This window comes from Sinohyriopsis cumingii, chromosome 1 (genome assembly GCF_028554795.1).
Source record: "Sinohyriopsis cumingii isolate HCF-2022 chromosome 1, ASM2855479v2, whole genome shotgun sequence".
NCBI lineage: Eukaryota > Metazoa > Mollusca > Bivalvia > Unionida > Unionidae > Sinohyriopsis > Sinohyriopsis cumingii.
Window position 1 is genome coordinate 38,545,735 of NC_142961.1, and position 13,712 is coordinate 38,559,446.

General features: G+C 37.0%; 1 protein-coding gene across 1 annotated transcript in view; it reads left to right on the top strand.

The window, feature by feature from the left end:
• Nucleotides 1-9,347: 9,347 nt before the first annotated feature.
• LOC149806738 (putative thiopurine S-methyltransferase) overlaps nt 9,348-13,712 on the top strand; it is a 37,118-nt gene continuing 32,753 nt past the window's right edge. Inside the window, exons 1-2 of the mRNA XM_089956921.1 lie at nt 9,348-9,487; nt 9,889-9,984. Coding sequence (XP_089813047.1) covers nt 9,348-9,487; nt 9,889-9,984 — 236 coding nt within the window. The remainder of the gene's footprint in view (nt 9,488-9,888; nt 9,985-13,712) is intronic.

Sequence of the window (13,712 nt, forward strand, 5' to 3'; positions counted from 1 at the left end):
AAATGTGCAAAGTTGATTTGTCTCGGCGGCGGTAAGTAGATTTGCCATATTGCTTGTTTTGATAACCAATTTTTGGCAACCTCGCGTGGTACTGATGCCGCGTTGGCGAGTTTATTAATTGCTGAGTTACCTCTCCAGTATCCGATTGGGGAATAATAAACCGCTTGCATGGAAACGCTAGCGTTGGAAGTCCTTGGACTTCTCTGCATTTCTATTAATTATCCAGCCCCGATTACTAATTTAGATTTCATCGCTGATCTTACTAACCAATTAGCGAGTGACTCCTTAAATGATTTATTTTTTATGGCGCTTAGTGCATGAATTAATTTCACATCCGCGATATGCCTGTCTTGTAGATCTTTACTTCGATAAGCAATATCATGTATGTGACACGCTGCGTCGATAGCGTTTATCGGATACTCGCCAGGTTTGGGTTGATCGTTGCTGTCAAGTCTGATATCTAGACGAGTCCCGGGACCGCAGTAATTGTATCCTGGAAGATGTTTTTCTCCGGGATATTTACTCCAAGGGGTACCTGGAAGTCGTCCGAGGGCGGCTGCGATGTCACCTCCGCTTTTTTTTTTTGAAATCTAAATTTTTTTGTGCCACATCGCGTACACGTACCAGAAAGTGCTAGTCTGTTATTTTTTGTTGTAACCGTTGTTAGATCATTCGTAGGGGTTCGTACCCGACACTTCACACAATATAGATCCATAGTTATTATTCTTTGTATACAAATGGAAATTACAGACTTTTCTGCGACGCGGCGAAGGGAGCCAATCAAGCATAATTCAGTGCTGCCAAATTCTATCAGAATGATCATCATAGGACCGTCAGGATCGGGTAAAACGCAGTTGTTGCTGAACCTGATTATGAAGTGGATGAAGTGGGATAAACTGTATTTGGTAGCTCCATCTGTAGACGACCAACGATGCTATGATGTAATAAAGGATTTTAATGAGAGTGCAAAAGCGCTGAGTGACGAGGATGTTGTTGAATTTATCACTGATATCGAAGAAGCTCCCGCCGTTGAGGACCTCGACGGGGAAATAAATAACCTAGTAGTGTACGATGATGTGATGCTGGATAAACAAAAAAATCCTGCAAGGATATTCTCCCGAGGTCGTCACAAAAACACTGATGTCATTTATGTTACTCAACGTTACACACAAATACCAAAAGTAATCAGGGATAACTGTAATCTTCTTGCGATATTCAATGGAGTTGATACACATACGCTGAGAAATATTCATCAAACCTGGTGTAGCGGCGATATGGATTTAAATAAGTTTAAGAATTTCTTTAGTCGCGCTCAAAGATCCCCTCACGGATTTGTGACAATAAACCTACATGATCCGCGGACACGATATCGCGTCGGCCTCGACACAATTTTTGCATAATTTTCGATGTGTTTACGTGGGCCACGTTGGGAATCTCCGATTCCTGAAAGGGTTTATTTTCACCGAAATAGGCTTCTATCGAGTAATAATTCCCGTGGAAGAGTTTGTTTTAAATTTAGTTTCGGTCTGTTCACCCGTTCTGCTGATACTACGTCGTCGTTGACACAATTTTTACACAGTTTTCGATATGTTTTATGTAGATACGTAGAAGGGTTTATTTCACTGTAATAGGCTTCTATCGAGAAGTAATTCACGTAGAAGAGTTATTTTTAAAATTAGTTTCGGTCTGTTCACCCCCTCTGCTGCTGGACCACATATCTTGACCAAAGTTCATAGGGGGACTGCTAGATCACATATCTTGACCAAAGTTCATAGGGGGACTGCATTTAAAGTATGAAAGATTTGTTGATTTGGAGGTCCAATGTCAATCTAATTGTACATAAAGAAATATGGGTTTTGTAGAAATACTTTTCTTATAGAGTTGGTTCATTGCTCAAACATTTGTGGATGGCTTGTATTAAGGGTATAATAGAGTAACCTATTGATTTCTGAGTTCTAGATGTCAGAGTTCGCAGTCGTGGTAGGTCTAATAAGAAATTAATGGAACACTAAAGTTAAATAAGAGCAGAACCTGAATGGAAAATTCCATGTACTCACTTCATATAACCAAATATTTAAACATGTCAATGTTTTCATGTGTTATTTCAGTGTATGATACATCTTTTATCATAATAATGTAAGTATCCATGGAAATTATGACAGTACAGTGGAGATTATAGAGCTGAGGTGGCCAAAGTGTCAAAACAAATAGGATTATCTCATTTTCTTTTAGCAATACTACTGCATTATATATTACAAGTTACCTTTGACAAATTAAACTTTCGTGTGTCCTCACATTTAGAGGGTGGGGAACACAGTGTCCTCTGCACTTGAAATTCTAATTGCATCGATGGTCTGTTGTTCATCCATTTGTCATCCTTCCATCTACTAGTAGAAGTTATAATAATTGCTACTCCTTCTAACTATTTGGTGGGATGCCACGTAACTTGACACATTCTCTCAAAGTAAAACTGGTCCTGAATGAAATGGTGCCACTCTACTCAGAATCATCTCAAATCAATATTTGCGCGACATTGTATACCAGAAGTATTAGTTTCAGATAATGGTCCGCAATACACATCCGCAATACACAAATATTTTCGACAAATTATGGGTTCAGGCATATTACAAGTAGTCCAAAATATCCACAGAGCAGTGGTCTCGCCGAAAGAACTGTTCAAACAATTAAAAGAATGCTTAAAAAAGCAAACGATCCTTACATAGATCTTTTGACATATCGCGCAATACTATTACCAAATGGATACAGCCCTGCTGAATTATTGATGGGAAGAAAATTACAAACTACTTTGCCAATGGCACCAAACAACTTAGAACCGAAATGGTCAGATTTAATGAAACTGAAGAAATCGGAAAACTATCAAAAGCAAACTCAAAAGAGAAATTATGATATTCGACATCGCGCCCAAAATATGCAAAAACTTCAGGTAAGGAATAAAGTATGGATTAAAGATCATTTTTCTTCAGGAATTATTAAATCTGAGGCATCTACACCTCGTTCATACATGGTAGTAACTGACGAGGGAGAGATATGGCCTAATAGGAGACATTTAATTCCCATGCCTACTACATTATCGGAGCCCCCAAGAGTGACTTTTTCAAACCATGATACTTTGACTGACTCAGATGACAGCAAAGCAGTGCCAACCAGTCAAAACGGATATTTCACACGTTTGGGAAAGATTGTCAAAACCACCTGCGAGACTAAACTTGTAAAAATGAAGCTGATGAAGCTTGCTTAGAAATAGTGGTCTTTGTAATGTAAAGTTCTCAGGAAGGGAGATGTAGTGTAAGCCTTAATCTAATTAGCTCTGAAATATCATTTGAAAGAAAAATTAATCAGATAATCCACACTGGACTAGAACTGATAACACACCAACAGCTGGTTTATGTTATACATTCACTAGGGTTTAAGTTCCATGGGAAATATACTCTCAGGGCAGTCTTTACTACCCTTCCAGCATGTTACTTGTTTACAATGATGGCTATATCCAGTCTGTTACTTGTTTACAACGATGACCATATATGTAATGTTATTTGTTATTGAAGAATAACTGCAGAAGGCGTTCTATACTATTTATTAAATACAAGACATCAATACAGCTAGGAAGGGGAGTAAAGACTTCAAATTTCAATTGATAAAAAAAAATGATTTAATTTATATTTATTTATTAAAGTACTGCCTCCACTCGGCGTGAGTGACATTTTCATTGATCAAAATTTCCTTAAATATCGTTAACTGCGGTGTATTAGGATTGTCGTTTGGAATGAAATGTGAAAAAATTGTATGACCTATTTTTAAATTTGATATTTCATAGTGTTGATTTAAATTTCCAGGTCCTATCTACCGATTTCGACGATAAAACGAGCGATACATCAAAGTTTCCGTTACCAATTTTGATCGCGATTTTCTTCAAGTTCAACAAGTAGGGATACATTTTTGGCGTATTTTCTGGTTTAAAAAATGGGATCCACGCCTGACCCCGCGTTATAAGCGGGTTCGCGAGTTATCAGGGGGCGGGTTATCGGGGGGAGTGGTGTACTTGTTTATTATGGTTGTATCCAGTCTGTTACTTGTTTACAATGATGGCTATATCCAGTCTGTTGCTTGTTTACAGTGGCTATATCCAGTCTGTTACTTGTTTATAATGGCTATATCCAGTCTGTCGCTTGTTTACAGTGGCTATATCCAGTCTGTTACTTGTTTACAATGACTATATCTAGTCTGTTACTTGTTTACAATGGCTTTATCCAGTCTGTTACTTGTTTACAGTGGCTATATCCAGTCTGTTACTTGTTTACAGTGGCTATATCCAGTCTGTTACTTGTTTACAATGATGGCGCTATCCAGTCTGTTACTTGTTTACGGTGGCTATATCCAGTCTGTTACTTGTTTACAATGGCTATATCCAGTCTGTTACTTGTTTACAATGGCTATATCCAGTCTGTTACTTGTTTACAGTGGCTATATCCAGTCTGTTACTTGTTTACAATGGCTATATCACTGGTCAACAGTGAAATCATTACTGACTTGAAAAGGCCCTAATCTGTAGTATTTTGGTGTGCCGAACACGAATATAACCGTGAAAAATTTGTATTGGCTCTCGTTTTGAAGATATTCATATACCTCATTTTCTATGTTTCACTGTGTAAATTTCTCCAGTAGGACTGCAGCAACATCCGGAATAATGATGTAACATTGCATAATACCATCATGCTCACATCATCCACAGTTGATTGCATCATTTTCTGATGCAATGCAATACTAATGCCATGCGGCTGCTGAAGTAAGTTGACGTCAGCAGTGTACTATACATGTGTAGGCCTATTATACTAATGCCAGGCGGCTGCTGAAGCTGACGTAAGTAGTGTACTATATAAAGCCCAATCAGATAGGTTCAGCATTTAAAATATTTTAGACGTTGTGCGAGACAGTTCAAGCTACTGTTACATAAAACTTATTATTTTATCCATTTACGTACAATAAAGAACAGTAATGCCTCGAAAGTGTGTTAATACCGCGGACAATTTTTGCTATATTTGTGGGGAAGTGACATTTGCCAACCAGAAGAAAAGTATCAATTCTCAAGTGAAGAAGGCATATCATCTTTACTTCGGATGCAAGGTTGGTGACCAAGACAAGCCTTGGGCTCCGCATATATGCTGTGCTACATGTACAACACAGCTTTCACAGTGGTTGAATTGCAAAAGGTCATCAATGCCGTTTGCAGTCCCAATGGTGTGGAGAGAGCCAAGCAACCACCTAAATGACTGTTACTTCTGCTTGGTTCCTCCTCTTTCCGGCGGAATAACGAAGCGAAAGAAGTCGAGAATAGTCTACCCAAACATTCCGTCTGCATTGAGACCAGTTCCACATGGTGAGGGACTTCCTATTCCAGAACCTCCAGCAGAATATTCTCTTGATTCATCTGACGAAGACAAAGGTGAGTCGACCTGTTCTTCTCCTGGTCCATCAGCATGCAGTGATCCAGATTTTCACTGTGGTGCATCATCAACCCCACACAGAATAACACAGGAAGAACTAAATGACCTGATTCGTGATTTGGACTTATCAAAGAACAAGGCAGACTTGCTAGGATCAAGACTCCAACAATGGAATCTTCTAGAAGAAGATGTCACAATTACTGCATATCGAAAGCGCCACCAGCAATTGGAGCCTTTCTTCAGAAAGGAAAGTAATCTGATATTCTGTTCCGATATTGAGGGCCTCATGAATGCTTTAAAAATCACTCATGACCCACAAGAATGGAGACTATTTGTGGACTCTTCGAAACTGAGTCTCAAGGCTGTGCTTTTGCACAATGGAAACATTCTTCCATCTATTCCAGTAGCGTATGCTGTCCACATGAAAGAGACATACGATAACTTAAGGCAGCTACTGAATTCCATTGAGTATAACAAGTACAGCTGGCACCTCTGTGGTGATTTGAAGGTAGTTGCCCTTTTAATGGGACTGCAGCAAGGATATACAAAATACATGTGTTTCTTATGCGAGTGGGATAGCCGAGCAAGGGAAATGCACTACATGAGGAAGGAATGGACTCACAGGCAGAATGTAGCCATTGGAGAGAAGAATATCCAACACCCAGCTCTGGTTGAGGCTCAGAAAATCTTGCTACCACCCCTTCACATCAAACTAGGTTTGATGAAGAACTTCGTGAAAGCCATTGACCGGACTTTGCCAGCATTCCGATACCTGCATGAAAAATTCCCTCGACTCAGCGAAGCAAAGATTAAAGAGGGAGTTTTTGTGGGTCCTCAGATTCGAGAGCTTTTCAAAGATGACCGGTTCAACAACTTGCTGGAAGGTGACGCGAAACAAGCATGGAATGCTTTTCGCCTAGTTTCTACAAACTTCCTCGGAAATGTTAGGGCAGAAAACTATAAGGAACTAGTAGAAGACATGTTGATGAAGTATAAGAAACTTGGCTGCAATATGTCTCTAAAGATTCACTTCCTCCATTCCCATTTGGATTTCTTTCCTAGCAACTGTGGTATTGTTAGTGATGAACACGGCGAACGTTTTCATCAAGATATCGCAACAATGGAACAAAGATACCAGGGAAAATGGTCCACTACAATGCTGGCTGACTACTGCTGGACACTCCTCAGAGATGCTCCCGAACAGCTGTACAAGAGACAGGCGAAGAAATCTAAGATGTAGTCAATGACTTGATTTTTTATAGGTAGGCTATTACAGTTGACCTTTTACTATTGGAATGCATTTCGTTATGTAAACATTAATTTCTTGCAGATTACAAAAAAACTAGAGCCAATTTTGCAATTTGACTGTCATATTCGTGTTCAGCACATAAAAATTGATAAGAATTGACTAATTTTATTTCAGTAACATGACTTTTGTAAAAATTTGTTGTCCAGTGTATCCAGTCTGTTACTTGTTTACAGTGGCTATATCCAGTCTGTTACTTGTTAACTAAGGTATAGATAGTTAAAGATTAGTTTGATCATGGATAGGATGAATTTAAAGTTCATATGAATAGAAATTAACTAGTGAAATGTGGTATACCTGGTAAGGAAATTGATTGGAAGTTCAAGAATTATGGATATTATGAAGCAGTTTTGGGGGCCCCAATAGGTTCGTTATAAATGAATATTACTGTAGAGACCTTGCTGTCATTAATGACAATTGTTCCTTGAATTTGAACTATGTTACGGAAATGATTTAAAGTAAGCAAATGGCATGAATAATCAATTTCACGTGTTTATGGAGAGATGAAACTAAAAAGTACACTCAGAAAGAAGAAACTTGAAACTAGCTTGCATCTTAAGGCAACTGTTGTAAGGGGCAACTGATCGGTCACCATTTCACCGAGTTTGCAGTATTTATTCCGAATCAGTGGTGCTGAAGGTGATAGTTGCCTCAGTTGCTGTTCTGTCTACCACATATTTTGCGAGGTCCTGAATTGTTGCATCCTCTTCGCATATTTTCAGGTTCTATGTTGATCTCTTTGGCAGAGTGTGGGAAAAAAACAACATATTTTTAAGTAATTTTATAACCAATCTGATAAATGTTTGGTCAACATTTTAAATAAATATAAAAAGAAAATCATTTTTGTTCATTCCAGGATTTTAGTTTATCCTGGAATAGATTTATGCAATGATACAATCATTGTTTACTTTGCAACATTGACTCGTTTATTTTATATTTTATATTCATGGAAGTAATCAATAATGTCATGATACATGCATAACATCGTGGCACGTGATGTATGCATATTGTCATGATATATGCATGGTTTCATGATACACAGTGCATAGATGACTTTTATGGGGATATGTATCATAACAGGAAAAGCCGTAGCTATTGTGCGCACATGTAATGCAAGATCCTTAGGTCAGAAATTATCTTGATCCGTCTTGAACTTTTGACCTCATGATGGTCTCTTTATCCTCTATTTGAAGCAAGGCTGCTTTATTGTAGGATCTCTTAACTGACCAGTCTCAGAATCTATACAGGACAGTGAAAGCACAGTAAGTATTTGAATCTGTTGTAAAAAATTGCACTTAAGAAAAAAATAAAAAAATATTGGAGTTACATTTTGGTGAAATTAATCACTTTATAATAAGCACACACTAATGATTTCATAAATAATGTCACAGTCACTCGTATCTGGAGGTGTATTCTCTTTCTTCCGATATCGTCATGCTGAATAAAGCACATTGTACAATTTGTTTATGGCACTGATGTAAATTTTGACCCACAGATAGAGTGGTGATGCATGCATGACCTTAAGTTCTGTGGAAATCATGATGCTTGGCTTTCCACTTACCATCCATCAGCCATACTGAAGGTGAGACACATGTAGAAAACCTGTTTTATGTAAGTTTGGCACAAAATGAGGCATGTTCACTTAGTGTGTTATATGCACAGGTGCTCGACGCGAGCTTGCTGTTGAGGAGGGGAAAAAAATCTGAAGGTAAAAAATAGGCCTGTCTGTGAACTGTTACGCAATGTAGTGTATGTTACGTTTAACAGCAATTTTAACCATTTTACATTTTTGGTACACATCTATTACATGTGGAAAAAATTAATAGCTGTGTAATTATTTTTCACGGAAGATTTTTTATGTACTTTAAAATCTTGAGAGAATTTGTTCACTATCATGTCAGTGAGGCCGCATTACTAACCGTAGCTGCCATTTCCCATACCCGAAATTTACAAGTTTTTCGTCTGCGTCTACATCACTAAGTCATCTGAATTTGATAACTTATAAAAACTAATTGCTGCTTACATCAATAGCAGAGCCTTTACCTAAGTTACTTAATCTTTCATAGTTGTGATTCTAATCGTGAAAACTTCGTAAGTACTGAATGAAATCCGCGACCGCCATTTTGGAGAGTGGAGATTACGACCCAGTTATTTTAAATAGCAGATATCGACCAGTGCATAAACAGTGACCACGTGATCTGACGTAATTGTCATTCGCAGAAATGAATGTAGTATCTAATAGGGGGGTTTTCCCCGAAGGTGGTGCTACGAAAACCAGCTAAAAATGGCATATGTTTACAGCAGGGGTCAAAAGGCGCTTCCATGCGAATGGAGTAGAGGCGTCAAGAGGCGCTTCCATGCAAATGGAGTAAAGGCGTCCAAAGAAGCTTGCATGAGGTAAAGGGTTAATAATATGTGCACTTTAAAAAATAAATAATAAAAGATACATAATATTGTATTAGACAGTATAGTAGTTGGAATCTTGGAATGGATTTTGAGAATAGTTTAGTGGAATATTTCTTATATATGCTTGATACATTATAATCTTAATGCCACTTGCTATTCTCCGTTTCCAAGGCATGTCATCTGTTACACCTGAGAATCCCAATACCCAGAATTCAGCTGATGGCCAGGATCCTTGTGGAATCTATACTATTGAGAACTGGATGAGACGCTGGGAAGAGAAAACTACTGACTGGGTGGTCACTTATGTTGACCCGTAAGTGAACTGAAAATAATTCCATAAATTTATTTTATTGTAAAGAAATATGAATCAGTCATTTACTTCATGTTGCATGTTGTCTTTGGGAATCAAGGTCTGATGGAAGGTTGCTGGCATTGCTAATTTCTGCCAAGTTTGAAATATTATTGTATAATATTGAAAGGAAGAAAATTTGCTTAATTTGTTTTTAGTAGCATTTATGACTGATATAATGGATGTCTTCTGGCAGAAGAAACTGTTTTTAGTAATTAAAGGGACACAACTCTTTAATCCTAGAAATTGAAATGCAGATTTTTTTTAAAAGGACCATTTCTAAACCTTTGAACAATTGAAATATTTTATTCAAGTGTGATAATTATTATAGGTTTTTGTTATACCAAGATATATGTTATTTTCAGGATGCTTTTAAAGTATGAAGGCAAGATATTTGAAGGAAGAACTCAGAAGCTGCGTGTATTTGTTCCACTATGTGGCAAAACTCCAGATATGAAATGGTGAGTGTCAGTGGTAACTTCAGTGACTAAAATAACATTATTTATCAATAATTGTGTTTTTAGCTCACCTGTCCATAAGTCAGGTGAGCTTATGGTATGACACGTGGCATCTATCTTGCATCATCCATCATCCGTTATTCAACATTTACTTTTTTAACTTCACAAAAACCACTGGAAAAATTTTGTACAAGTGATGTTGATCTACTATTGTTATTATTTCTGATTTGACTTTAGTGGCTTTTTCTGTGCTATAATGACAATAGCTTGTCTAAGAAATTGGAGCTAAGTGCCTTTCACAGTGAAAAAACCAAAGCAGCCAGCCTGAGGATGGCCAGGGCATTTATCCAGGTTGTGACCATTGGATTACGAATCTGATGCTGTTCCAATGAAGCTACTCTGATTTATTGACAACCATCCAATAAGGCCACCATTGTTAAAAATAGAACAACCTTCAAAGGATTTCTTTTCAAAAACTGCTTAACGACATTGGACCAAATTTTACTGAAAGCACCTGGTATAAGGGGCTTTGAGTTTTGTGCCAATGTTTCTATCCACCGTCTTACGAAACATGCCATTGACTTCTTTTCCAAAACTGCTGAAATGACAAAATTTGACAGAAACCATGAAGCTTTGTACAAATGATGCCAATCCACTATGAAACAATTGTCCACTCTACCTTAAATATAAAACTCTTTCACCAGTTAAATTTGACTGAAAACATCCTTATATGAATGCTGAACCTTTTATACAAATTATGCCACTTTGTTATTAAATAGAGCTGCCATTTCTTAAAATAGGCAATAGTCCCTCATAGAAAACATGTCATGTTAAACCTAACCTCTAAGGCAACTGGAGGAGGAAAACTGGGGGAGATGGATTCCAGTTGATCTACCTGCTTAGGGGGAGGTTTACAGCCAGTGCACTGGTTCAATGCTCTTCTCTGACATGGCACAAGCCCAGGGGTGTTGGATATGATATTATAGATGCCAACAGATATCTCCACTTACACTAACAGCTAACCACATAACAGAAAAAGGGAAAGCTACTACTCTAATACTAACTATAACACTAACTTGGCTTGGAACAAAAGAGCAATGCAGTAAAGACAGGGAACCTGTATACTGGAGGAAGTACTGAGCGTAGATTACACAGGGCTATGCCACATGGAGCTAACGCAAAGTGAACATGCCTGTAGAGGAGTTTTAAAAAAAAGCAATGCAGCAGATTGTCAAACAAAAAACATAGGGAATTTTCCTTTTAGCATTTTATTTATTATTTGTTCAGTCTCTTCCCCTTTGATGACATATTCTTCACTTCCTCTTTTTGTTCTAAGAGTTATTTTTTCTGCTTGAGCTTTCCTTAACCCTTTCAACACTACAGACCTGTAAAGCGGTCCAGGAACAATAACTCCCGCTCAACAGTGTACACCAGTGTTCCGGTCTCACATACCTGTCTTGTTTTAGTGCTAAATTCTCTGATTGGTCAATGTCTGTGATTCCCTTTTAGTAAATATTTATATCATACATTGATTCATTTACATACTATTTGGATACATTCAGACTTTAAGGTAGATTTTTAACAAGAAAGTTTTTTCTTCTGATCTATAAATGGAAATCTTCAAAAAAGTCCCCTAAATACATTCAATATGGCAGACTCGTCTGATGATGAATCAGAATTATCTGGGGACTAAATAATTGAAAATACTGGCAATTTTGATCTTGTAAAGATAAATGAAGAAGAGAGGGAATGTATACAACAAGAATGGTGTGATATTGTTGGCAATAATGATAACGATGATGAATTTGAAGGTCTACGAGACACCTGAATTTAGTCAGTGGACAAAATCTCCATCGAAACGTAATATTCACACATTTTCCGAATGTGTAAGTCCAACACAAGTATTTGATGGATCAGGAACACCTCTTGAATATTTTCAGCTATTTTATAGCGACTAGGTGTTTTCAGAAATGGCAAGATAGACAAATTCCAGAGCACATCTGAAGCGAGAGACTAACCCAAATCAACACAAAGGTGTTTGGACTGAAGTCACGTTATCAGAAATAAACGCATTTTATGGCCAGTTCATACTGTTGGAAGTCATGAAATTAGACAGAGATGAACTGTATTGTTATAAAAGTGAGAAATTCGGGCTTCTTGGATCAAATTAATCCGGTTTACAGTCGAAACATGTTTTATTTCATATTTATTTCCATTGAAATGAACGTAAAACCTTGTATAGTTCAGTTTTTAAATGCCTGTAGAAATATTGTTAACACACCTTTGGATTTAATTTTGAGATAACTTTGCATTTATTCTAGCCATGATTTGTAATAACACCACAATGGATCAAAAACACCACATATTACTCTTTAAACACTTTATTCAACATTTTATAGAGAATACAGTGAAACTTACCTTTAACTTACCTTTTGAAATACCTGTATAATCATCTGTGTGAGATTAAATTTGCTTTTGATAATACTTTGAGAAACCTGAATTTGTCTTCTTTACAACATTACCAAATATGTATTCCTATCACAAGAAATTAAATTTATAAAAGTCATTGAAAATATGTTGCCTACATTTATTAAGACCTTGAAAGTTACTTATTGTTAAATGGTCATCTTCCCCTTGTAGTTACTTAGTGGTGAAAGGGTTAAGTAATCTTTTATACTTTTATTTTCTTTATTATTGTGTCGCATCTGAATTTTAATGATGTTCCCTGATCTTTTCCATTGCTTGTTCCATCCCCATAACTATCTTATCCTTTATTTGCTCAAAGTTCTTTTCTCTCTCCCCTCTAAATTCCCCCCTTTTATACAGCCATTGTGCTTTTTCATGTAGGTCTTTAAACATCCCCACGTTTATTATTTTCCCTTGGATTTCATCTTTGTCTGTTAAGTCCAATTCCCTTTTAGCCCTTGATTATCTATATTATCATTTTGGATCACGTCTTTGCATGCTTCTTTTCTTTTCCTTTGCTTTCTTTTCTTTTTTTACAGTATTCTTTTGTCGCTATCCTAATGTTCTTTTTCAGTGTGTCCTGTTCCTTTTTAATATGTATCTGCTCATTTTCCATGAAGTTTTTCTCTTATCAACCCCTTTATCTCATAGATTTGATGGCTTTTTAGCCCTTCAATACACATGTAGCAAAGTTACCCAGTGCAGTGCGCTATAAGTAGAACACCTGTTACCTATTCTACTCCATACACACAGGCCTGCCTGTTAACTCTTAAGCAGTGTAGTGTATGTTATGTTTAACAGCAATTTTAACCATTTTACATTTTTGATACACATCTATTAAGTATGGAAAAGTTTAAGAGTAAAGTCCAATCGTTGTAGCTGTGTAATTATTTTTCACGGAAGAATTTTTCAAGGTGTTTTAAAATCTCGAAAGAAATTGTTCACCATCAAGTCAGTGAAGCTGCATGACCAACCATAGCTGCCATTTCTCATACTCGAAATTTAAAAGTTCTTAATGTGTCTACATCACTAAGTCAGCTGAATTTGATAATTTATAAAAACTAATTGCTGTCCACATCAATATCAGAGCCTTTACCAAAGTTATGCAGATGTGGGAGGTTGTGGGTACATTCCAAAAAGCTATTCTTGGCACCCATGTGGTCTCAATTACAAAATAAAGATATACATAAATATCATGGAGAAAATCCAACAATACAAATTAAATACACATACCAGTGTACAATATGATGATGTTCAGGGATATG